Source organism: Lissotriton helveticus, chromosome 1_1 (assembly GCF_964261635.1).
Source record: "Lissotriton helveticus chromosome 1_1, aLisHel1.1, whole genome shotgun sequence".
Classification (NCBI taxonomy): Eukaryota; Metazoa; Chordata; class Amphibia; order Caudata; family Salamandridae; genus Lissotriton; species Lissotriton helveticus.
The window spans coordinates 141456132-141482888 of NC_136057.1; the positions used below are offsets into that span (position 1 = coordinate 141456132).

At 50.2% G+C, this 26757-nt stretch overlaps 1 protein-coding gene across 2 annotated transcripts in view; it reads left to right on the forward strand.

Moving 5' to 3' along the window:
- SSH3 (slingshot protein phosphatase 3) overlaps positions 1-26757 on the forward strand; it is a 253908-nt gene that overhangs the window by 54678 nt on the left and 172473 nt on the right. For both annotated transcript variants that reach the window (XM_078657907.1, XM_078657986.1), the window contains exons 2-3: positions 1865-1902; positions 18576-18774. In XM_078657907.1, coding sequence (XP_078514033.1) covers positions 1865-1902; positions 18576-18774 — 237 coding nt within the window. The remainder of the gene's footprint in view (positions 1-1864; positions 1903-18575; positions 18775-26757) is intronic.

Consider the following 26757-nt stretch of genomic DNA (forward strand, 5'->3'; position numbering starts at 1 on the left):
GGTTACATTCACGACCAGCAGAATCGGGGCCCATAACCGCACTGATTTAGTGATGCTCTCGTGCTGGATGAATTGAGGCTAGCAGCTCAGCACTGATTTTATTAGATCTCTGTTTGACACGGTGAACCACGCACAGCTGATGGCCTGTGTCCGACGGCTGGGAGTCACCGGGACGGTCCTCCACTGGATTACCTCCTTCCTGGAGAATCAGTCTCAAAAGGTCTAACTAGGAGAATGTAGGTCCAGGCAGGGTGTCTTGCGTTGGGGGGGGCGGAGGGGGTTCCACAGGGCTCTGCGTTGCCCCCCACCGCTATTCAATATTTACCTCCAGCCGTTGGTAGAAGCACTGGCAAAATTAGATTGTCAGGTCTTCAACTACGCTGATGACACCCAGTTAATTGTACAAGTTGATAACTGCCCCCAGGCACAGCTCAATGTCCATAATATCCTCCGGCTCACCATGAACTGGATGACCTCCAAATCACTCAAGGTAAACCCGGATAAGACAAAGGTGCTTTCTCTAACTACAGGGGCCTCACCCTGGTCAAGCCTCTTCTGGCCCCAAGAGTTTAGCACCACCCCGATACCAGCCGTGAAGAGTCTGGGCATCAAGCTGGACACCAAGCTAACCCTAAACAATCAGGTGTCTGCTGTAATGGGGAGCTGCACAGGCCTGATTCGCCAACTCTAGAAGCTTGTTACACTGTTGTCATTTTCCACCATGCGTACCGTCGTACACGGCCCTAATCCGGTCACGACTGGACTACGGTAACGCAGTATACACGGGGCTTCCTGACCAACTCCTGGGGAAACTTCAGGTGGTTTTAAATGATGCGGCAAGGCTGATCTTTAAACTGCAAAGAGCACATGCCGCTCCCCTGCTACAACAGTTACACTGGCTCCCTATCAAGAAGAGGGTCAGGTTCAAGGGTCTGCATTGAACGTAAAGCACAGTATGGAGCAGCGCCCAAATATATCTAGGTTCACCTGCAGCCCTACGTGACTGGACATTACCTCCGGTCATCTGAGGCTAGCTTGCTGGCATGCCCGCTCTTTATCAGAGCTACATTAGGGGGGCGGGCTTTCTCAGTTGTGATTCCCCAGATCTGGAACAAGCTCCTGGACAATATGCGCAGGGAAACCACTTTACTTCCGTTTAGGAGGAAACTCAAAACCATATTGTTTACTGAGTTATTTGGATAAACCCACCTACTGTGCACTTAGTATCCTCGGGACTGAGGGATTCCTGGCTCCTGGTCCAGGCTGCAAGTGCCTAGAGACCTTTGCTGATTGGCGCGCTACAAATAAAATCTAACATAACATTGATCCCAAGCTCCTCAGGTGAGTGTTGAGTTCCCTCAAAGCCAGGAAAACAGGGCCTTAGTCTGTACGACAAGGGGCAGGACCGGATGGGTGGGTGCGGCTGGTCTGGCAAATACATAGATACACCAGCATGTAAACGTTTTAAGAGTTGGTTATTTTACATTGGTTAAAATGTCTACATTGATAATGTTTAAATACTATAAATTATTTTTTTGTGTATGACTTTATTGTTCAAATCCGTGAAACCTTAACTTGAACCATATCAGGACTGGCATAACTAATAAATCTCTTATTTGTTCCCCCCCCCCCCCTTTCTTAATCTCTGCCCTCTGTCCCCGTCTGCCCACTTTACCTTTCTCATCCTTCCTCCTCTTTGCTCTCTACTGTCCATTCCTCGCCTCACCCCTTCTCTCCTTCTCTGCCTCCCTCTGTGCCACCTTCACCATCCCTGTGCCTCCTCTCTCTGTCCAAATCCACTCCCTCCCTCACTACCTCCCTTCACTCTGTACTTGTCACCTCTATCTCCCTACTTCCATCCCAGGATGAAGAGTGCCTCCGTAGGAGCCGCTTCCAGAGACGGTAAGAGTTAAATATCCCTCCAATAGTTGCTCTTTCCAATGTATTTTTCTTTACAATTGTGTCCTCTTCCCTTCAGAGATATGTCTCTCTCTCTCTCTCTCTCTCTTTCTCTCTCTCTCTTCTCCAACTGTGGTCCTCGTCTCTCTCTCCTCCTGTCTTGTCCTCTGATGCTCCTCTGTCCTTTATGTTCTCCTGAGGTGTCCTCTTGTACTCCACTTCTTTGCTTTTCTCTTGTCCTAGGCTTTTTATTTACAACTGTGTCCTCATCCCTTCACGGATATATCCCTCTTCTTCAAGTGTGCTCTTCATCTCTCTTCTCCTCCGATCTTGTAATCTGGTGTTCCTTTGTTCCCCTCCGATCTCCTCTTAGACCCCACTTCTGTGCTTTCTCTTCTCCTGTGATGGTCTCTGCCCCTCACTTTCCTCCTCTGCTCCTCAGCTCTCCTCTCCTCTTGAGTACCCTCATGCCTCCTTCTCACTCTAGTCCTATCTCATCTGTCAAAACCTATTTGTTGGCCACAGGGGGGTGTCTGGGGCTTGTACCATTGAGGTTCCTGGTCCTGGCATTGTCTGGCTCTGCAAACCAGGTGCCAAACTTCAGACGGTGCCAGATGCAGCTGCGCGGCTCATCCTCAACATCAGGAAACATCTTTCCATTGAAGGAGGTCTTCGGAATCTTCGCTGGCTGCACATTGGGAGGTGCGTGGTCTTCAAGGCACTTACTATAGTGCACCTTGCGCTTCACGATAAGGGAGCACTGGAAATCCGCTCCGCCTTTCATCGGTACAGGCGACCAGGCATTTGAGACCAGCCTCGGGCAAGAAAGTTGTGGTACCTGAATCTCGACAGGTAGGATGGGGCGCTCAGTCGTTCTCTATGGCAGCTGTGAAATTATGGAACACCTTGCCTGAATACATCACTAAAACCGACTCCTTTGGAAAACATTTAAAAACCTGTCTTTTCCCGTTTTAGGCTTGTACTTTTGGATTTATTAATTAGCTGTTCCCTTTCCGAGGGATCCCGGAGAGGGTTTTGGAATTCCTTAGCTTCTGCGCCTTGATGTCTGCAGGTTAAGATCGCTTTATAAATTCCCTTTTCATTTCATTTCATTTCATTTCATGTTCCCTCAGGACAGGTGGCTCGGTCCAGTTTCACTTCCATACCCTCCATGCCTTCTAATCGTCCAATCACAACTCCCAGTATGCATATACTGGGAGATAGTACCAGGCTAAGCGAAGAGAGGCTGCAGGTCTACCCTGACACCGGTGGCGTCCGTCAGTTCTGGTGGGGTCTATTCTATGTAGGGATGCCATGGTAACATATGTGCGGTGTAGATAATTGAAATGTACTAGTTTGAACCGCGCATTGCTCGTCCCTTGCTTAACAAGTGCACAATCAGCTTTCCATAGTGTGTCTGCTAGTGGTTTCCCCTCAATTCCTCTTCCCATCTCTTCCTTGCCTCACCTGTGATTCTAGGTTTGTCGTCACGCCTCTGTATGAATGAGAAACCAAGTGTCTACCTCCACCGTCTTCTAGTAACATTCGAAACCGTTCAGAAGAGGAGGGGACGTCCGGGTATGTGGGGCAGACCTGTTGCACAATATCCACAATGCTTGCATCGGTAAACCAGCATTTGCAATGCAGTCGGTCTCGCCTTTGGGACCTTATATGTATTTAGCTGTGCAGCACATTAGCTTGGGTGCTGAAACATTTACTGTTCTTTAACATGAAGGGAAAGTAAGCACCAAACTGTGTGACGCCAGGTATGGGAACACATGGAGAGAAATATTGCCTTTCAGCGGGGAATGGTATAGTCCAAAGCTCTGGTTTTAATATAAAAGCAGTGCCTTCGGTGGTTGTATCACTGAAAATACAAGATTTGACAAAAATATTATTGTCTACGGGTGCCCATGGAAGACAATTTCCATGGACTAGACTGGAATCTAGATAATGCTAAAGTGATTCTGGTATTTTACTGACATCTGCTGGTCGTTTTCAATCAAGCACGTTAAATAGAAGCAGTTGCCAGCAAAATGAAAAACAAAGTCCCTCAGCAGAAAGCAATTCTGGTATTTTACTGTCCTGTTCTGGTCGTTTTATATCAAGACCGTTAAATAGAGGCAGTTGAACAGAAAAAAAGTCCCTAAGCAGAAGCAGACAAGTCCTAGGGCTGATCTCCTGAGCCCACGAAGTACATGCACTTATAAGTCTATACTAAAGTATATACAAGAGGTCTCGAATGCTCGTCCTAAAAACTAGCCCCTCCTCACTCCAAAGGTCACGTGCTGCCTTAAAACGTGGTAAACGTGTCATTGGGGTAAGGGGCACTCAAAGTCAAGCCTCCCCCAGCACTCCAGACACTAATATCGACTGCTCTGGATAACCTGCGGAACTCTGGTAGATCCCAAAAGCCAAGCTCGTGTGCAAAGGAGGCACGTCTGAGTATCACCTTCCCTGCCGTCTCCCATAGCGATGATGTATGTGTGATTAGATATGGCAGCGTGGGGTCAGCCTGCCCACAATGGTAAAGAAACTGTGACCAGGTCTCCTCTCGTAGGGCATCTCTGAGTAATACCCTTTCCCAGTTTTCGTATTGAGCAAAGCCCATCCCCCTTCCTCCAATGGGAGGTGCAGAACCTCACCGCCGACCCTGCTCCGCCAATGTTGTCAATCAAGAGTGTAGGCGCTCAAAAACTGCCCTGGGTGATGTGTCTAAAGAGTGCTGTAGAGTGTATAGACCACGTGGGAGAAACACCATCTTCGCCACCGCAGCACTTTCATGAGCGAAAGGGGAGTGAGTTCCAAAAGTGCACAGATTTAGTCAAGCCCTCTGTCACATGAGCACTATTATATTCATGCAGCTCCTGAGTTGTATGTGCCACCATTCTACCCAAATAAAGGAAGCCTTCTGTTTCCCAGCACAGAGGCAAGATCAGCAGTGCAGTGGGGTCCTGAATCTCTAGCGGCCCAGGGGAAATAATAAGGACTTAGCCACATTAATGCATAGTCCGGACATGTCCCCAAATATGTCAAATTGTTCTAATCGTAACGAGAGGGGCGCTCTCGGAGCAGTGGGATAGAAAAGTGTGTCGTCCGCATGAAGCGAAATTAAATGGTCTGTACCTCTCACTCATATTTCCCACCTTGCCATGTCTCACCTGAGTCTTGGGGGCAAGGGTGCCAGTGTCATCGCGAAGGGGGCGACAATGGGCACCCCTGTCGCGTGCCCCTTCCAACCGTCAGAGGGATGGAGCAGAGTCTACCCAACCTAACCCTAACCGTGGGCTCGGTGTATAAGTGGCTCACCCATTTTCTAAATTGCGGACCAAGCCTCATACGTTCCAGGACTGCCAAAAGGAATCTGCAAGTAATGATATCAAATGCTTTGGCAATGTCAGTTGCCACCATGGCCAACGCCCCCTCTCTGTCTCCCACTTCATGTCGGGCATGCATTAACCGGCGAATATTCATGGCAGTGCTCCATCCGGGTATATTCATGGCAGTGCTCCATCCGGGTATATTCATGGCAGTGCTCCATCCGGGTATATTCATGGCAGTGCTCCATCCGGGCATATTCATGGCAGTGCTCCGTCCGGGCATATTCATGGCAGTGCTCCGTCCGGGCATATTCATGGCAGTGCTCCGTCCGGGCATATTCATGGCAGTGCTCCGTCCGGGCATATTCATGGCAGTGCTCCGTCCGGGCATATTCATGGCAGTGCTCCGTCCGGGCATATTCATGGCAGTGCTCCGTCCGGGCATATTCATGGCAGTGCTCCGTCCGGGCATATTCATGGCAGTGCTCCGTCCGGGCATATTCATGGCAGTGCTCCGTCCGGGCATATTCATGGCAGTGCTCCGTCCGGGCATATTCATGGCTGTGCTCATCCTGGTATATTCAAGGTGGTGCTGCATCCATGTATGTTAATGGTAGTGCTCCTTCAGGGTATATTCATGGCTGTGCTCCTTCAGGGTATATTCATGGCTGTGCTCCTTCAGGGTATATTCATGGCTGTGCTCCTTCAGGGTATATTCATGGCTGTGCTCCTTCAGGGTATATTCATGGCTGTGCTCCTTCAGGGTATATTCATGGCTGTGCTCCGTCCAGGCATATTCATGGCTGTGCTCCGTCCAGGCATATTCATGGCTGTGCTCCGTCCAGGCATATTCATGGCTGTGCTCCGTCCAGGCATATTCATGGCTGTGCTCCGTCCAGGCATATTCATGGCTGTGCTCCGTCCAGGCATATTCATGGCTGTGCTCCGTCCGGGTATATTCAGGATAGTACTCCATCCGGGCATATTCATGGCAGTGCTCCGTCCGGACATATTCATGGCAGTGCTCCGTCCGGGCATATTCATGGCTGTGCTCCGTCCGGGTATATTCAGGATAGTACTCCATCCGGGCATATTCATGGCAGTGCTCCGTCCGGACATATTCATGGCAGTGCTCCGTCCGGGTATATTCATGGCAGTGCTCATCCTGGTATATTCAGGGTGGTGCTGCGTCCATGTATGTTAATGGTAGTGCTCCTTCAGGGTATATTAATGGCTGTGCTCTGTCCAGGCATATTCATGGCTGTGCTCCGTCCAGGCATATTCATGGCTGTGCTCCGTCCAGGCATATTCATGGCTGTGCTCCGTCCAGGCATATTCATGGCTGTGCTCCGTCCAGGCATATTCATGGCTGTGCTCCGTCCAGGCATATTCATGGCTGTGCTCCGTCCAGGCATATTCATGATAGTACTCCATCCGGGCATATTCATGGCAGTGCTCCGTCCGGGCATATTCATGGCAGTGCTCCGTCCGGGCATATTCATGGCAGTGCTCCGTCCGGGCATATTCATGGCAGTGCTCCGTCCGGGCATATTCATGGCAGTGCTCCGTCCGGGCATATTCATGGCAGTGCTCCGTCCGGGCATATTCATGGCTGTGCTCCGTCCGGGCATATTCATGGCTGTGCTCCGTCCGGGTATATTCATGGCTGTGCTCCGTCCGGGTATATTCATGATAGTACTCCATCCGGGTATATTCATGGCAGTGCTCCATCCGGGTATATTCATGGCAGTGCTCCATCCGGGTATATTCATGGCAGTGCTCCGTCCGGGCATATTCATGGCAGTGCTCCGTCCGGGCATATTCATGGCAGTGCTCCGTCCGGGCATATTCATGGCAGTGCTCCGTCCGGGCATATTCATGGCAGTGCTCCGTCCGGGCATATTCATGGCAGTGCTCCGTCCGGGCATATTCATGGCAGTGCTCCGTCCGGGCATATTCATGGCAGTGCTCCGTCCGGGCATATTCATGGCAGTGCTCCGTCCGGGCATATTCATGGCAGTGCTCCGTCCGGGCATATTCATGGCAGTGCTCCGTCCGGGCATATTCATGGCAGTGCTCCGTCCGGGCATATTCATGGCAGTGCTCCGTCCGGGCATATTCATGGCTGTGCTCATCCTGGTATATTCAAGGTGGTGCTGCATCCATGTATGTTAATGGTAGTGCTCCTTCAGGGTATATTCATGGCTGTGCTCCTTCAGGGTATATTCATGGCTGTGCTCCTTCAGGGTATATTCATGGCTGTGCTCCTTCAGGGTATATTCATGGCTGTGCTCCTTCAGGGTATATTCATGGCTGTGCTCCTTCAGGGTATATTCATGGCTGTGCTCCTTCAGGGTATATTCATGGCTGTGCTCCTTCAGGGTATATTCATGGCTGTGCTCCGTCCAGGCATATTCATGGCTGTGCTCCGTCCAGGCATATTCATGGCTGTGCTCCGTCCAGGCATATTCATGGCTGTGCTCCGTCCAGGCATATTCATGGCTGTGCTCCGTCCAGGCATATTCATGGCTGTGCTCCGTCCAGGCATATTCATGGCTGTGCTCCGTCCAGGCATATTCATGGCTGTGCTCCGTCCAGGCATATTCATGGCTGTGCTCCGTCCAGGCATATTCATGGCTGTGCTCCGTCCAGGCATATTCATGGCTGTGCTCCGTCCAGGCATATTCATGGCTGTGCTCCGTCCAGGCATATTCATGGCTGTGCTCCGTCCAGGCATATTCATGGCTGTGCTCCGTCCAGGCATATTCATGGCTGTGCTCCGTCCAGGCATATTCATGGCTGTGCTCCGTCCGGGCATATTCATGGCTGTGCTCCGTCTGGGCATATTCATGGCTGTGCTCCGTCCGGGTATATTCAGGATAGTACTCCATCCGGGCATATTCAGGATAGTACTCCATCCGGGCATTTTCATGGCAGTGCTCCGTCCGGGTATATTCATGGCAGTGCTCATCCTGGTATATTCAGGGTGGTGCTGCGTCCATGTATGTTAATGGTAGTGCTCCTTCAGGGTATATTGATGGCTGTGCTCCGTCCAGGCATATTCATGGCTGTGCTCCGTCCAGGCATATTCATGGCTGTGCTCCGTCCAGGCATATTCATGGCTGTGCTCCGTCCAGGCATATTCATGGCTGTGCTCCGTCCAGGCATATTCATGGCTGTGCTCCGTCCGGGTATATTCAGGATAGTACTCCATCCGGGCATATTCATGGCAGTGCTCCGTCCGGACATATTCATGGCAGTGCTCCGTCCGGGCATATTCATGGCTGTGCTCCGTCCGGGTATATTCAGGATAGTACTCCATCCGGGCATATTCATGGCAGTGCTCCGTCCGGACATATTCATGGCAGTGCTCCGTCCGGGTATATTCTATGGCAGTGCTCATCCTGGTATATTCAGGGTGGTGCTGCGTCCATGTATGTTAATGGTAGTGCTCCTTCAGGGTATATTAATGGCTGTGCTCTGTCCAGGCATATTCATGGCTGTGCTCCGTCCAGGCATATTCATGGCTGTGCTCCGTCCAGGCATATTCATGGCTGTGCTCCGTCCAGGCATATTCATGGCTGTGCTCCGTCCAGGCATATTCATGGCTGTGCTCCGTCCAGGCATATTCATGGCTGTGCTCCGTCCAGGCATATTCATGATAGTACTCCATCCGGGCATATTCATGGCAGTGCTCCGTCCGGGCATATTCATGGCAGTGCTCCGTCCGGGCATATTCATGGCAGTGCTCCGTCCGGGCATATTCATGGCAGTGCTCCGTCCGGGCATATTCATGGCAGTGCTCCGTCCGGGCATATTCATGGCAGTGCTCCGTCCGGGCATATTCATGGCTGTGCTCCGTCCGGGCATATTCATGGCTGTGCTCCGTCCGGGCATATTCATGGCTGTGCTCCGTCCGGGTATATTCATGGCTGTGCTCCGTCCGGGTATATTCATGATAGTACTCCGTCTGGACATATTCATGGCAGTGCTCCGTCTGGACATATTCATGGCAGTGCTCCGTCCGGGCATATTCATGGCAGTGCTCCGTCCGGGCATATTCATGGCAGTGCTCCGTCCGGGCATATTCATGGCAGTGCTCCGTCCGGGCATATTCATGGCAGTGCTCCGTCCGGGCATATTCATGGCAGTGCTCCGTCCGGGCATATTCATGGCTGTGCTCCGTCCGGGCATATTCATGGCTGTGCTCCGTCCGGGCATATTCATGGCTGTGCTCCGTCCGGGCATATTCATGGCTGTGCTCCGTCCGGGCATATTCATGGCTGTGCTCCGTCCGGGCATATTCATGGCTGTGCTCCGTCCGGGTATATTCATGATAGTACTCCGTCTGGGCATATTCATGGCAGTGCTCCGTCTGGACATATTCATGGCAGTGCTCCGTCCGGGCATATTCTCGGTAGTGCTCCATCTGGGTATATTGATGGTAGTGCTCCCTCCGGGTATATTGATGGTAGTGCTCCTTCCTGGTATATTGATGGTAGTGCTCCTTCCGGATATGTTCATGGTAGTGTTCCGTCCCGGTATGTTCATGGCAGTGTTCCGTCCCGGTATGTTCATGGCAGTGTTCCGTCCCGGTATGTTCATGGCAGTGTTCCGTCCCGGTATGTTCATGGCAGTGCTCTGTCCCGGTATGTTCACGGCAGTGCTCTGTCCCGGTATGGTTATGGCAGTGCTCTGTCCGGGTATGTTCATGGCAGTGCTCTGTCCGGGTATGTTCACGGCAGTGCTCTGTCCGGGTATGTTCACGGCAGTGCTCTGTCCGGGTATGTTCACGGCAGTGCTCTGTCCGGGTATGTTCACGGCAGTGCTCTGTCCGGGTATGTTCACGGCAGTGCTCTGTCCGGGTATGTTCACGGCAGTGCTCTGTCCGGGTATGTTCACGGCAGTGCTCTGTCCGGGTATGTTCACGGCAGTGCTCTGTCCGGGTATGTTCACGGCAGTGCTCTGTCCGGGTATGTTCACGGCAGTGCTCTGTCCGGGTATGTTCACGGCAGTGCTCTGTCCGGGTATGTTCACGGCAGTGCTCGAGCGGGGTATGTTCACGGCAGTGCCCCGTCCGGGGATGTGCACGGCAGTGCCCCGTCCGGGTATGTGCACGGCAGTGCCCTGTCCGGGTATGTTCACGGCAGTGCCCCGTCCGGGGATGTGCACGGCAGTGCCCCGTCCGGGTATGTGCACGGCAGTGCCCCGTCCGGGTATGTGCACGGCAGTGCCCCGTCCGGGTATGTGCACGGCAGTGCCCTGTCCGGGTATGTGCACGGCAGTGCCCTGTCCGGGTATGTCCACGGCAGTGCCCTGTCCGGGGTATGTTCACGGCAGTGCCCTGTCCGGGGTATGTTCACGGCAGTGCCCTGAGCGGGGTATGTTCACGGCAGTGCCCTGAGCGGGGTATGTTCACGGCAGTGCCCTGAGCGGGGTATGTTCACGGCAGTGCCCTGAGCGGGGTATGTTCACGGCAGTGCCCTGAGCGGGGTATGTTCACGGCAGTGCTCTGTCCGGGTATGTTCACGGCAGTGCTCTGTCCGGGTATGTTCACGGCAGTGCTCTGTCCGGGGTATGTTCACGGCAGTGCTCTGTCCGGGGTATGTTCACGGCAGTGCTCTGTCCGGGGTAAGTTCACGGCAGTGCTCTGAGCGGGGTATGTTCACGGCAGTGCTCTGAGCGGGGTATGTTCACGGCAGTGCTCTGAGCGGGGTATGTTCACGGCAGTGCTCTGAGCGGGGTATGTTCACGGCAGTGCTTTGAGCGGGGTATGTTCACGGCAGTGCTCTGAGCGGGGTATGTTCACGGCAGTGCTCTGAGCGGGGTATGTTCACGGCAGTGCTCTGAGCGGGGTATGTTCACGGCAGGGCTGGGTCTGGTTATGTTCACGGCAGTGCTGGGTCTGGTTATGTTTACGGCAGTGCTGGGTCTGGTTATGTTTACGGCAGTGCCCGAGCGGGGTATGTTTACGGCAGTGCCCGAGCGGGGTATGTTTACGGCAGTGCCCGAGCGGGGTATGTTTACGGCAGTGCCCCGTCCGGGTATGTTCACGGCAGGGCCCCGTCCGGGTATGTTCACGGCAGTGCTCGAGCGGGGTATGCTCATGGCAGTGCTCTGTCTGGGTATAAACCCTCACTGGTCTGGGTGGATCAGCCGACCAATTTCAGGGGCTAACTGCAATGTAAGAACCTTACACTATCTTTGATTCCGATCCCCTTTTCACTCTGCTCCTCCTCTTCTCATTAGAGTTCATTTTCTCTCCACTGTGCTGTGGTCCGGTGTCGTCTCCTCCGTTCTTTCCAGGGAGACTTTAACTTTCATTTGGAGAATGACACTTCCGCAGACTCTATCCATCTGTTGGATTCCATGGCCTCCTGTGGGCTTACATAAATAGTGACAGGGCCTACCCACTCTGCCGGGCACACGTTGGATGGTGTCTTCTCCAACGACCCCAGAATAAGGATAGGGACCCCCCCTTCCTCTGTCCTGGTCAGACAATATGGCCGTCCCTTTTTACTTCACATCCCTTTATCCCTCTGCTGCGCCTGTAGACCCTAGCAGATGGGAATTAAAAAGAAATTACCGGGGGATAAATAATGATTCCCTAGCCCCACTAATGTCCAGCTCTATGCCCATTTCATCTAGGGGCTCCGACTCTGCTGCTCTTGACCTCCATAATGCCATCTTGAAGGCCGTTGACACTCTGGCCCGCTTAAGCAGCATTATTCCGCAAGGAAACGCCCTACAGCACCCTGGTACTCTGATACTCTGAGGTTGCTTAGGCAGGGCTGCAGGAAGCAGGAGAGGCTTTGGAGACTTCACCTCGATCCTCATGAAAAAGATAAACACAAGAACCTTCTCAAGGAGTATAAAGCCGCGGTGCTGGTGGAAAAAAAATCCCACTTCATCAAAGTAACCACCTCCCTTAGCTCTCCTAGGGAACTATTCAAAATTGTGGATTCCCTGTGTGCCCTTCAATCTCCTGACCCCATTGTTGCCTCACAGGATCTCTGTGACCAAATTTCCACCTTTTTTATGTCAAAATCATGGACATTTACTCGGGTCTTGAAGCTCTCAACTGAGACCTAGGCCCCCCCTCCCGACTCCGCAGCATCCCCCTTTAATATGATGCCTGCTAGATCTCAGGGTGGCTATTTTACCAACTTCCCCCTGTTAACCTCCGAGCAACTGAATTTACACCTGGATGCCCTCAAATCGGGATCTCCTCTTGACCCCTGCCCTCTTAGGATTCTTAAGGAGTGCAGGGACGTCTTACTCCCGCCCCTCCTGGAGGTCATCAATCTGGCTATCCATGAGGGTGTCTCCCCGAAGCCATGGAAATTGGCTATTGTTAAGCCCCTCCTTAAGAAGCCCACACTAGACCCAGGGACCCTAAAAAACTTTCGCCCTATCTCCCTGCTCCTTGCCCCTGCCAAAATGTTAGAAGCCCATCTAAACACCCATCTGAGCGCCTTTTTAGAGCACTCCAGCCTACTTGACCCGTCCCAACACGGCTTTCGGAAAACATATAGCACCGAGTCTGCCCTGACAGTTGTCACTAATAACATACGCGCTATGGTCGACAGTGGTCAGGTTACTTTGCTTGTCCTGCTCGACCGAACAGCCGCCTTTGACTCCCTGTCCCCTTCCATCTTGGCCATGCGCCTTAGGGAGATAGGAGTGGACCGACCGGCGCTTAGCCTTCTAACATCTTTCCTGGTCCAGCACGAACAGAGGGTCAAGCTAGGTGACCATCTTTCCCCTGTCAATCCTGTGCAGAGTGGGGTCCCTCGGGGCTCGTCCCTGAGCCCCACGCTCCTCAATATTTACGTGACACCGTTGGCCAGGCTGGTCAGATCTTTTGGTCTGGAAGTCTTATCATATGCGGACGACACCCAGATCATGGTTTCCATCTCCCAATCCATTAACATCACCGCCCTAAATTTTAGAGCCTGCATGGAAGCAGTTCCGAACTGTATGGTGAGAAATTACCTCAAATTAAACGGGGACAAAACGGAGGTGCTTATCTTCGGAGGTAAGCAGGAGATCTGGTCTATGGACTGGTGGCCTCCTGTTCTCGGCGCCTGTCCCACGCCCTCTGTCAGCCCGGAATCTAGGTGTAATCTTTGACACCTCGCTTTCCTTCGACAGACAGGTCAGCAGGACTGCCTCAACTTGTTGTGGAGTCCTGCGAATCTTGAGGAAAATTGCACACTATCTGTCTTTCGAAGCCCGTAAACAGGTTACGGTTGCCCTTCTATCCTCTAGACTAGATTATTGCAATGTGTTATATCTAGGAATCAACAAGCAACTCGTTCAGCGCCTCCAAACAGTGCAAAACGCGGCCACAAGGTTTGTTGTTGACGCGCCAAGGCGCTCATCGGTCTCCTCCTTTTGGAAAAATCTGCACTGGCTCCCCATGCAAGCCAGGATTGAGTTTAAGGCCCTCTGCCTCACCCATCGTGCCCTACATGGATCGGGGGCAGAAGACATCAGATCTCTTGTATCCCTCTATGTCCCTGGCAGGGCACTCCGCTCAACAAATAAAAATCTTCTTGCTGTACCCAGAATCTTTAAGGCAAGGTGGGGCGGGAGGGCCTTTTTCTCCCTTGTTCCAAGGATTTGGAACTCCCTTCCAGCGGAGCTCAAGGATCAACCCTCCTTTCCCCTCTTTCGGAAGGCCTTGAAGACCTGGCTTTTTAGGGAAGCCTACCTATAGCCGACGCACCTCCTCCCCCCTCCACACATATCTATCCATCTGCAGCGCCTTGACGCCCACGGGCTAAGTTGCGCTATACAAAGCTCAATTCATTCATTCATTCATTCAGGGCTTTAAGTTGGTTGAAAAAACTGGGGGGTCTCTCAAAGGGGCGTGGCCAGTGTAATTAAGGGCGTGGCTTAAAACACATTGGCAAATCTGTGCTTAACATAGTGTGCTGCTAGACTTGTATTTTGCTGTTTCTGTCATTGCATCCAGATATGATACTACAAGTCTCATCATATCTACAACAAGTCAGGACTTTTGGCTTTGTCAGTGGTTGTTAGTTGCATAAGTTAAATAAGCAGCAACTATGCCTTGTTTATAATATTGAAAAAGCTTCCACTTAAAGCCCTGGTGACACCACGACAAATGTTGCTGCTCCAGAGTTTCAAAAAAGAGAAGGGAAATGAGAGAGAAAATGACTCTTTTTAAAGGATTTCCCTTCCCCTACAACACTCACCTGGCATGACGTCATGCCGTTACTTCTCCACTAGTGAGAAGTGAGCATCGCACATCAATGTGCCTGTGGTCACTGCAGTACGGAAAAAAACGGACCGCCTGTGCCAGGGCACAAGAGAGCCCGATAGATACCCGTTTCGAGGCCCCCTTTATAAAACTGCCGGTGCTGCGCACCGGTGAGACCCGGCCCACTTAAAGCCCTGGTTCTTTCACCACCAAGCGCTGGGATGCTCTTGGGTAGCCATGTGCTATACAAGTGTGTATTCATTCATTCATTCACCTGTGCTCCTCTTCTCTGCTGTACTTCTCGTCTCTCCTTTTCACTCTGCTCCTCCTCTTCTCATTCGAGTTCATCATCTCTCCACTGTGCTGTGGTCCAGTCTTGTCCCCTCCTGTGCTCCTCCTCTTCTCTGCTGAACTCCTCGTCTCTCCTTTTAACTCTCCTCCTCCTCTTCTCTCCTTTTAACTCTGCTCCTCCTCTTCTCATTTGAGCTCGTCATCTCTCCGCTGTGGTCCAGTCTTGTCTCCTCTCCAGTCCCTTCACCCCCAGTGCTCCTCCTTTCCTGTACTTAACCACCTCTCCTTTTCACTTTGCTCTTCCTCTTTTCATTCGAGTTAATCGTCTTTCCTTTGTGATGTAGGCCAATCTTCTGTTCTCTCCCCTGCTTCTTAATGTTTTCCCCTCCTCTTCTCTGCTGAACTCCTCATCTTACTTGTTCACTCTGCTCCTCCTCTTCTCTGCTGAACTCCTCATCGTACCTTTTCACTCTGCTCTCTCCTTTTCTTCTCATTCGAGTTAATCATCCCTCCACCTTGCTGTTGTCTAGACTTGTCTCCTCTCCTCCTCAGGTCTTTCCCCTCCCGTGCTCCTCCTCTTCTCTGCTGAACTCATCTTACCTGTTCACTCTGCTCCTCCTTTTCTCTGCTGAACTCCTCACCCAGTGGTCAAAGTGGGGGAAAAAAAGTAGGGGAACTGTGGGCGGAGATCAGGGGGCGGGAATAACCTGAGGCTTGGGTCAGTGGGCAGAGTCAGGGGTGTGGCCAGAAAGAGCAAATCATTCTAATTTTTAGTGTTTGTTTGGCATTTCACTGCCTAGTTGCAACTTATTATGTTATATAATTCAACCAATGGATACACATGTATTTAAGGTTTAATCAGTTATTGACATTAAAATATATTCACAAATTGGGATTCGTTTCCAATCACAGAATGTCCCAAATACACTTAAAAATGGAATCACAAGCCATTTGTCTCTGAGCTATGGAGTTTGCCATCAGCACGTCTCCTTTTTTCCACAAGAGCAGTTCAAACATGAATGACAAACAATTATTCTACATGTTTATTCAAAGCAATATGCATATATAGGTATATATCTATAGTACAAATAAATGCTTTTGTACGGAGGGATATGCTGTATATTTCTGTTTGCTTATGGTGGTTATGTGAGGAAGAGTCCATTCTTGGGTAGTTTTCTGAAACTAAGGTGGCTGTCCATGGATCTTATCTTCCACTTGGCAAAACTCCATCCCTCTCTAGGAAGAACATTAATCACCAGAGTTATGAGTGCATTTTTATTGTTGCAGAAAATTGCTTGAGGCGAAGGAGGCAGCATGTCATTTTAGAAAAATAATATACTTGCGAACATGACTCCCCCACTCGAGTTAGTACCTCCAGGAATGGTGCACTTCTGCACCCATGGAAAACAATGTTGTTCAAAGAAAGACGAGAAAACAAAAGCAGTGCTTCACTTTCAAACTCAGTGAAGTGCCGCTAATGTGTTTGGGTGAATAAAATCAATCTGCCCATTTTGACTCCACTCTAATATTTATTGTATTGTAATTGCATTTATATAGCATGTACTACCCCATACGAGGCGTCAAAGCACTTTTTAGGTGAATAGCACGCTACTCCGGAACCCATAAAGAATTAGTGGTGAATCAGTATAGTGAAATATGAAAGTAATTGGAGTAGTGGATATATTAGTCAGTTTTCTGGATTAAGAAGGATAGTGGAAGGATAGAAAAGGGAGAAAGGTTTGCATTTATATAGCGCTTGCTACCCCTGATGGGGTGTTGAAGCACTTTTTCGGCGAGTAGCATGCTACTCCAGAGCTGAAATTTATTTGAGTGGTGGATATGTTAGTCTGGTATTTGGATTGATAAGGATAGTTGAGGGATGGAAGAGTAACTGATTTAGAAATCTTTTTTTGTTTTGGAGCTTGGAATGAGTAAAAGGGAGGTGTAGTGGGAAGAGTCAGGGAAAGGTTTAGAAAGGCTTGTTTTGGGGGATCGGAACAGTAAAAGAGGTATAAGATGATGCAAGGAGGCGTAATGCTGTTGAATCCCCTCCACGACTGATTGCCACACTCGTCGGGAGTAGGAAGCTCTATATAAATGCATCTACAATTACAATTCTGAAAAGGACCTGACAGGCTCATTCCTCAGCACTGTCTCCTGTGTGGCAATCTAATTAATCCCCTAGATAGAGTGCATAATGTGAGAGCAGGCAGGGACGCGGCCATGCCTGATGGTCATGCAAGCCTTCCCTGAGGTCAGTATCTATGCCGCTAGGAACAACAGTGTGTATGTGTGGGTTCCAACTATAGCAGGACTGCACTATGGAATGAAGGCTCTGTGGCCCTGGCATAGGCTGACATTTGCTGGGACAGTCTCGGTTTTTCAACAGCTGTCCCCGTAGATTTCAGCAAATTTGGCTCATGTCCCGGTTTTTAGAGTGGGTCAACTGTAAACAGTGAGAATCACTTTTTTAGGGGTTCCAGAGCAGGGTTAGTTAGCATCTTTTATAAGTAAGTAATTTAATGAACAGGCATGATGCTGGTTTTAAAAATTACGTTCTATATGTCTTCTCAGTGCGTCTTCTGTGCTGCTGACGGCTGTCATTCTATGCCACTTTGCTGTTGTAGAATTGTGCGCCTTCCTCTATTTTTGCAAAATCTCCCAGTTGTGGGGTCCTAAGATGTGGTAACCCTACTCTGGAAGCATCTTACACCCTCCAGAAGACAATAGCCCCTCTTCGAGTGGAAGTGCAAACAGCGGTGGAGGCAGTGCAGGACTAAAAGGCACAACAGCTGCTCTGCACAGTCCAGCATATGTGTGCCTCAAAGATTTAGCCTGCTTCGTAGCAGGGTATTCTAACCCTTTGAGGCCTGCATCAGGACAGAGCAGTCTGAAGGTATGTTTATATGTGCAGCCTGTGTTCGTGGACACCTCATGTCCTCTCAATGTACACACCTCCTCCCTCATCCCCAAAACAAGGTGTTACTTACAGATCGGTAGTTTTCCTTTGTTGTTCATAGCCAGGAACAGACTGCTCTTGCGCTCAGTACACTGACCACGTTCCTTTCCACAGGAGAGATTTCTAGCCCACTATATCGTTTTTTTAGAATTGTATAGGTTATTTAGTTATTTTCCACATTTTGAACCGTTATTTTCTCTCCTTCCCAAGGCTGCACTTTGGAATAGAAAAATGGCCCAAAAAGAAGACATTTCCAGAGTGAGTTGTGTTTTTTTTTTTTTTTTGGGATTCATTTCACGGAGACACAAATAAAGGAAAGGAGAGGAAAGAGGGAGTAATAACTGTTGTTTGAAGTCAAAAAGTGAGGAGGAGCAAGACCGAAAGAGAGGGAGGCAGAGTAAGAAAGTGTGTGGAGGGCAGCTGCTGGGGGGTAGGGGTCAGCTGCCAGAAGCAGAGCAGGAGATGTGGACACTGTCCTTGTCCTTTTCTGGGAAGGAAGAAACAGAGTAATTTTCCTTCTCTGTCTGTCCCGCCTCCCCGAACGGCCACGAACTCCAAGCCTTATCTATAGTTCTTGGCTACTTCTGGCGTCCTGGGACGCACGTTTAAACTAAAAAAGTAGGGGAACGGAATCTGTTAAATGAGAGAAGTAGGGGCACGCCGTTCCCGCCCACTTCTTTCACTGGACCTCACCTCACCTGTTCACTCTGCTCCTCCTCTTCTCTGCTGAACTCCTCAGCTCACCTGTCACTCTGCTCCTCCTTTTCTCTGCTGAACTCTTCACCTCACCTGTCACTCTGCTCCTCCTTTTCTCTGCTGAATTCATCTCTCCTCTTTATTCGAGTCCTCCCTCTCACCTCTCCACCCTCCTCCACAGGCACAGCTTTGTGATGGTGAAAGGGGCCGCTCTGCTCCTGCAGGAGGAGGAAGAGGAGGCTGACGGGCCCAGCGCCCCCACCCCGCCCTTGCACAAGACTCACAAGCGGAACAAAAGTGCGCAGGACCAGGACCTGCAGCAGAGAGGCCACCTGCAGGCGATGGTGGACCTGCTGCGGCCCGAGGACAGCATCAAACTGGTGAGTTTCCTCCTGCGTCCAATCAGCGCCGGGGGATACTGAAGGGAACAGAAGGGGTGGTTTACGCCATACCCGTGATAGCTGTAACGGAGGTGTGGCTGTGTGTGAGAGGATATTCCATATTAAAGAGGCCATGGACTGAATGGGGACGAGGTGATAATGAGCATGGGGCTGCCATTAACTGGATGGCCCTCTCTCTCTGTAAGCAGGGCTCAGCTGCCTCCAGCGAGGCATCGTGGCACTTACTTAAGCGGTATGTCACTTCTCCAAATTCCATATTCCACTATACTAATTCACCACTAATCCTTTATGGGTTCCAGAGTAGCGTGCTACTCGCCATTAAAGCTCTTCAACACCCCTTCAGGGTTACAAGCGCTCTATAAATGCAAACCTTTTTTTCCTTTTCTACCCCTTCCCAACCCTTCTCAATCTAAATAACTGACTAACATATTCACCACTCCAATTACTTTCATTTTTCACTTTACAAATTCAACACTTATCCTGATGGGTTCCAGAGTAGCGTGCTACTCACCAAAAAAGAGCTTCAAAAACCTCATCAGGGGGAGCAAGCGCTATATAAATACAAACCACTTTCCCTCTTCTATCCCGCTGCTACCCTCCTCTAGCCAAATAACTGAATAACATATCCACCACTCAAATTTCTTCATATTTCACTATACTAATTTTCAACACCAATCCTTAATGGGTTCCGGAGTAGCGTGCCAAAAAAGCGCTTCAACCCCCATCACGGGTAACAAACGCTATATAAATACAAACCTTTTTTCCTCTTCTATCCTTTGCAATCCAAATAACTGACTGACCTATCCACCACTTAAATTACTTTCTTATTTCAATATACTAATTCAACACTAATCCTCTATGGGTCCCGGAGTAGCGTGCTACTCGCTGAAAAAGCACTTTGACGCCTTGTCGGGGGGGTAATAAGCACTATATAAATGCAATTACTATACAGTGTGTAAGGGGAACATTAACCTTCATGCAGCTTTTTCACCTGATAAAACATTAAAGTTCTTGTCTGTCAGAAGTATTGTCCCATGGTGCATTGCGGTTTACTAGTTTTGTGATTGGTGGGTGTGTTCTTGAAGCTGCTTAAGTGTCCCTTAGGGGGCGACACATTGAAACGTTATTTTTACAGCCTTCTGAAAAGAAAGCTGTTTTTCTAGTTTCCTTGTCTGGGTGGGCAGACTGGGGGAGCCCCACACCTCTCTGGCTGGACTGAGACAGAAGGCCCTTGGAGCCTGGTTTTGTGGGCGCCTGGTCCTGTCAGGCCTAGGAGTGCTTTGGAGGGGAGGCATCCATGGAAGGGGTGGATCTTCTATTTAAAATGTTCGTCTGAATCCATATGGTGTATAACGTGCTAAGCAAAGAGCTTTGAATATGATCTGCCGGGACAGTGGGCGCCTGCGCAGTGCCAGGAAGGAGGAGGTGATGTGGCCCCCGGGGGTACAGGTGGCCGCGCTCTTCTGGGTCATTTGTGATTGGTTTAGATGGGGTTTCGTGGCTCCTGGACCCAAGCTGTTTTCGTGGTCCGGATGACGGCGAATAAACTGGGCTGTTGTTGAACTCTGGGGTAAATTCAGATAGGGGAACATCTGTTTTAAGATTGTGAGTTTGTTGAGGAGTTTACCACAGCGTCTAATTCTGGTTCTAGACCAATGTGTGCAGGGCACAAGTCCTAAATAAAAAAGAGAAGTCGGGGACGCTGACGTTAAGACAGGAAGTGACGTCACGAAAGGTGGCTTGCACCATCAGACTTATTGCCTCCCCTCGCTTACCCCTTAGATGCGATTGCATCAGAAAATCCAGAGCGTGAGCAGCGTTCTGAATGCGCTCCGATCGCGCCCCGGAGAGGCCAAAGAGTGAATGTTTGGCTCTTGTAGTGTCCTGCTGGACACAATCTAGTCGTTTTCGTGTTGCCTCACACTGTGCATCCACCCATCACTGACGTCACTGGTCAGGTGACGCAGCTTTAATAAAAGTGGCCAAGCACACGTGCTCTGGGCCAGTTGCACCTAGTAAGCAACGTGTCTGCGCCTGCAGTTATTATTAGCATGAGGGCCTAGGGCCTGACACGACAGCTCCATTTGCTCCAGTTATCGAGCTCCCGGTAAAATAGGTGGGGGGAACGCCGTCCACCCGCGTGGTACCCCGACTCGAGCCCTAAATGTGTGCATCTAAGAGGACTCCTGGGGCTGTATTATAGAAAGTGCCCCGGGGGTGCCATGGGCAGATGAGCCTGCTTTGTGTGCCCCCGGGGCACTTTGGTATTACAGAAGGGACGCAGACGCTTGTGCGGCCTCTTTGTAACACTGCTAGCCCAGGCACACATGTAGCACTAGAGATATCTTTAAAGGGCGTTCCTTCATTTGCCTGGGGGCGTAGCCCTATACAAATAGGGGAATCTCTTTACCTCTGTGCTCGAGTCATAAGTACTGTATTATGGACGCAGACACAAAGGGAAAGAAGCTGTCAGGCGGCCCACTGAAATAATCGAGGTGTTATATGTGCAGTTGTGACTTGCACACCAAAGAACTGAATCAGTCCGGGCACAGGTTGATGTTGAAAACGTGGGGTGAGATGGCTGAGCCCTGGCGGTCGTCCGTATCCAAGACGTAGGGGTCAGATGTGCATGGTGGCCCTGAGATCGTGTGGCTCCCGTCAGGTTGAACGAAACCGATGCAGTCTAAGGCTTTTCCCAATGCTCACATTCTCCAGTCTGGTCAGTAGTGTCGAGTGGTCGACTGTGTTGAAGGCGGCTGAGAAGTCAAATGGGATCAAGATGGCTGAGTTATAGAAAGTAAGAGCAAATCCGTCACGCCGAAAGGATGGATCGGCCTAAGCACCTCAAAGAACGATTGTTTCTCTTCTGTTTTGCTGCATCAGTATGTTGGCTGCCTTTTCACTTATTTTAGCCAAGTCCCATCCGTGTGCCATTGGTCTGTAGGTCACTGGGTCCTTTGCATCCAGACCAGGTTTCTTCGGAAGAGGTTTGATAGAACGTTTGAGCTCTTTCGGCCGGTACACGTAGTAGGCACAGTATTTGTAATAACCTGTGCTGCTTCTGTGATTGGCCTGATGGGGTTGGAGTCCTTGCCAATGACCAGGGAGCTATGGGTGCACTGGATATCCAGATGTTTTTGCGATCTGATGTCAGTTCTCTAAAGAATTTATCTGATAGAAGTCCTAGTCGTGTTTCTTTTAGTTGTGTAGGTCTGCACGGCTGGTTCGGCGTGTTTCTTGGGTCGTGTGAGCTCGTGAGTGTGTGTAACTTTGTCTCATTGTATGAAGTGAGTGGCCGGAGCATCACAGAACGCTTGGAAGAGAACTGATTCCTTGAAACATGCTGTTGGGCCTTTAAAGTCGGAGATGGTTCTGAAGACCCCCCTCTATGGGGCACGACACCAAGGCCAGAAGAGAGGGGGGGGGGGGAATGTTTCGTTTTTTTTTCTCTCTCTATTGGATATTTTGATAAGAGAGGAGGAGGCTCTGGTGTGTTGAGGGAGGTCTCAAGAAGTGAAGAGGAGGCTCTGCTGTGTTGAGGGAGTTCTCAAGAAGTGAGGAGGAGGCTCTGGTGTGTTGAGGGATGTCTCAAGAAGTGAGGAGGAGGCTCTGGTGTGTTGAGGGAGGTCTCAAGAAGTGAGGGGGGAGTCTCTGGTGTGTTGAGGGTGGTTGTTCCATGTCTTGGGTGCGATGTAGGAGAATGAGCGATGTAGAATGAGCAACCTTCAGTTTTGCTTTTGCGGATGCAGAGTTTGTGTGAGAGTGCGGCAGAGCGTAGGTGTCTGGTAGGTCGGTGAAAGTGAATGCAGCTGGTCAGGTATTCTGGTCACTGAATTTTAGAAGACCCCCTCTATGGGGCACGACACCAAGGCCAGAAGAGAGGGGGGGAATGCTTCTTTTTTTTTTTTTTCTCTCTATTGGATATTCTGTAAACGTGGAGTGTCTTGATTGGTTTCTACTATCCTGGCCTGAGTGCCTCTTCCATGTGTCTTAAAGTGCTGCATAAGTTATTTTTAGTTTTTCCATTTCTTTATTGAAGGATTTTGTCCAACGTTGATATCTAGCGTCACTCATTTATTTATTTTTCTTCTTTTTCTACCCCATGGATGGTAGTGTCAAAATTCTTTGACACTGCAAGGCGTCTAATAAATGGATTAATCCAATTTTTGTCGAAAGTAAAACAAGTTAATCTGTTCTCGTTGTGTAGAATGTATTATATCGTCATAAATTCACCTTCATAATAATGCTGATGTACTGTGTTTACTTCACATATTTCTGTTTGTAGTAGCAAGAGTTTTTGGCTCTCAAATTGTTAGTGAGTCATTGGTCTCAATGCGTTTTGGCCTGAGTAAAGCCCTTCATCAGGGGAACATTAAACATCTGCGTCAGTTGAGGAAACAGCGTCGTGATTGTTACAAACCGGGTGAAGAGCCCGGCTGTGATGCATTATTATGAAGACGAATTTATGACGATATAATAAATTCTACGCAATGCGAACAGATTAACTTGTTTTTCTTTCGACTACAGTTGTATTACTCCATTTTTTGGATACCTTGCAGTGCGTTCAGGGGACTCCGCCCCTGGGGTGGTGCTTCACTATGTATTTCTACAGGTGCTCACGGAACAGAGAGCTATACCATGTCTGTACGCATCACCTGCTAAAACTATATAAACAAACCGGGTAATCAGATTACCTTTTGGTGTGCATGAACTGCTGTTGCCTTTCAAAATTCTTTGACAGCCTTTTATCTGTATGTTCTGTTATATTACTTTGTGTAGCGCACTAATAAACCCGAGAGGGTTTCCAGGCAGTTGGGAAGGTGTGTAGACCCCAGATGCTTACACTAAGAACCAGGTCTTCTGCTTCTTGCAGAATTTAAAAAGTGAGGGGAGGCTCTCGATTTTTGAGGGAGGTCTCAAGAAATGAGGAGGAGGCTCGGCTGTGTTGAGGGAGGTCTCAAGAAGTGAGGAGGAGGCTCTGCTGTGTTGAGGGAGGTCTCAAGAAGTGAGGGGGAGGCTCTGGTGTTGAGGGAGGTCTCAAGAAGTGAGGGGGGGGCTCTGGTGTGTTGAGAGAGGTCTCAAGAAGTGAGGAGGAGGCTCTGCTGTGTTGAGGGAGTTCTCAATAAGAGAGGAGGAGGCTCTGGTGTGTTGAGGGAGGTCTCAAGGAGTGGTGGAGGCTCTGATGTGCTGAGGGAGGTCTCAAGAAGTGAGGGGTCTCAAGAAGTGAGGGGGAGGCTCTGATGTGCTGAGGGAGGTCTCAAGTGAGGGGGGCTCTGGTGTGTTGAGGGAGGTCTCAAGAAGCGAGGGGTCTCAAGAAGTGAGGGGGAGGCTCTGATGTGCTGAGGGAGGTCTCAAGTGAGGGGGGCTCTGGTGTGTTGAGGGAGGTCTCAAGAAGTGAGGAGGAGGCTCTGCTGTGTTGAGGGAGGTCTCAAGAAGAGAGGAGGAGGCTCTGCTGTGTTGAGGGAGGTCTCAAGAAGAGAGGAGGAGGCTCTGCTGTGTTGAGGGAGGTCTCAGTAAGAGAGGAGGCTCTGGTGTGTTGAGGGAGGTCTCAAGAAGAGAGGAGGAGGCTCTGCTGTGTTGAGGGAGGTCTCAGTAAGAGAGGAGGAGGCTCTGCTGTGTTGAGGGAGGTCTCAGTAAGAGAGGAGGAGGCTCTGCTGTGTTGAGGGAGGTCTCAAGAAGTGAGGAGGAAGCTCTGCTGTGTTGAGGGAGGTCTCAATAAGAGGAGGAGGCTCTGGTGTGTTGGAGGTCTCAAGGAGTGAGGGGGAGGCTCTGATGTGCTGAGGGAGGTCTCAATAAGAGAGGAGGAGGCTCTGCTGTGTTGAGGGAGGTCTCAGTAAGAGAGGAGGCTCTGGTGTGTTGAGGGAGGTCTCGAAGAGAGGAGGAGGCTCTGCTGTGTTGAGGGAGGTCTCAGTAAGAGAGGAGGAGGCTCTGCTGTGTTGAGGGAGGTCTCAAGAAGTGAGGAGGAGGCTCTGCTGTGTTGAGGGAGGTCTCAATAAGAGAGGAGGAGGCTCTGGTGTGTTGATGGAGGTCTCAAGGAGTGAGGGGGCTCTGGTTTGTTGAGGGAGGTCTCAATAAGAGAGGAGGAGGCTCTGGTGTGTTGAAGGAGGTCTCAATAAGAGAGGAGGAGGCTCTGGTGTGTTGACTGAGGTCTCAAGAAGTGAGGCGGAGGCTCTGATGTGTTGACGGAGGTCTCAATAAGAGGAGGAGGCTCTGGTGTGTCGAGGGAGGTCTCAAGGAGTGGGGGAGGCTCTCTGCTGAGGGAGGTCTCAATAAGAGAGGAGGAGGCTCTGGTGTGTTGAGGGAGGTCTCAAGAAGTGAAGAGGAGGCTCTGCTGTGTTGAGGGAGTTCTCAAGAAGTGAGGAGGAGGCTCTGGTGTGTTGAGGGAGGTCTCAAGAAGTGAGGAGGAGGCTCTGGTGTGTTGAGGGTGGTTGTTCCATGTCTTGGGTGCGATGTAGGAGAATGAGCGATGTAGAATGAGCAACCTTCAGTTTTGCTTTTGCGGATGCAGAGTTTGTGTGAGAGTGCGGCAGAGGGTAGGTGTCTGGTAGGTCGGTGAAAGTGAATGCAGCTGGTCAGGTATTCTGGTCACTGAATTTTAGAATTGCTCATGTCCTGCGGCTAAAGGTATTCGGGATCAGTTCTGTGGTTGTGATGAGGGTTTCCAATATGTCTACTTGTTCCAACGCATTCTAGTGCTCTGCTGAAGTTGCCTTTTGGATCTGCAATGCTCCAGCTTCATGGTCTTGGAAGGGATGCAAGATTGTCGCTCCCGTTTAGGGGCAGAGGATTGGATCCGGTTATGTTGCAGGTGTTGAAAATTCCATCTAGGGTGTTGACTAAACTTGAATATCCACAGGTAGGGTTTTATAGTATAAAGGGAAACTTGCGCTCTGCTGTGTGACTGGCTATCAGGTCTTCATGCGTTCAAGTGTTATGGTGCTAACAGGCAAGGGGTGACCCTAACAACCCCTGAACTAGTGTTTGAAACTCCAAACCTGTACAACATTTACCAAGGACCTGTGCACACATAAAGTCATAACATATAGTATGTACAAATCATGAGCATATGAACAAAAGAGAGAAATTCGCCAAGTGTTTTCTTGTTGGTTTAATGCTAGTTTGCATGGACATCAGCCGACACGTGTTTCATCAGAGTACAATCAACTCTGACTCTTCAGGGCCGAGTCTCAATGGACAAATACGGTGGCCAATCACCCTGGACCGGTGATAATTCCAACCCGGTCTGGGTCTAGAAGGATCCACGGGGATAGTCTCCCACAAAAAGGACTTCAAAGCACTATGCTAAAATTTCTTGTTCAATCCCAAACAAAGTCAGAAACGGGATATTCAAAAATTCATGTGTGTCCACTATGTCTGTATGATAATTAATGGGCACGTGCAAACACACCGGACATGGGTCAGAAACAGACGGGTGTGTCTGATTGAAAGTAATGGTTTCTGAAAGGAAATATCTGTCCATTGCTACATGTTCAAGGTTCGCAACATGAGCACGTTGCGGGACCCTGTCACGGCGTGGAACCAGCTACCCGAAGCTGTCCAATGCCTCCACCAGCATGCGGCTAGCAAGAAGACCCACCTTTCTTGAGCAGTAAACTGGGTGGTAATCCAGACCAACAGTCCAAAAGCGCTGTATAAATGCAGCAGGTCTGCAGCCCGCCACACTCGACCACCGTCGCCACCTCACAGGCCTTAAAGGCAGTGTCTCAGACAAGTATTGCTGCTCAGGCCTCCTCCTGCGTAGTCAAATCTCACAGCAGGTTCAGTAGTGCTATTTTAGCGATGTCAAACCGATGTCCAACCTCAGGGGGGAGGCCAGGCCGCAGGGGTGTCTCAGCACAACCTCTCACTTCACTGTCCACAGGCCGCAATTGTCCCCAATATGGCCTGTATTACACTGATGCAAGCGGTGGGTGTTGTAAGTAGGCCCCGGCTCCTCAGCAC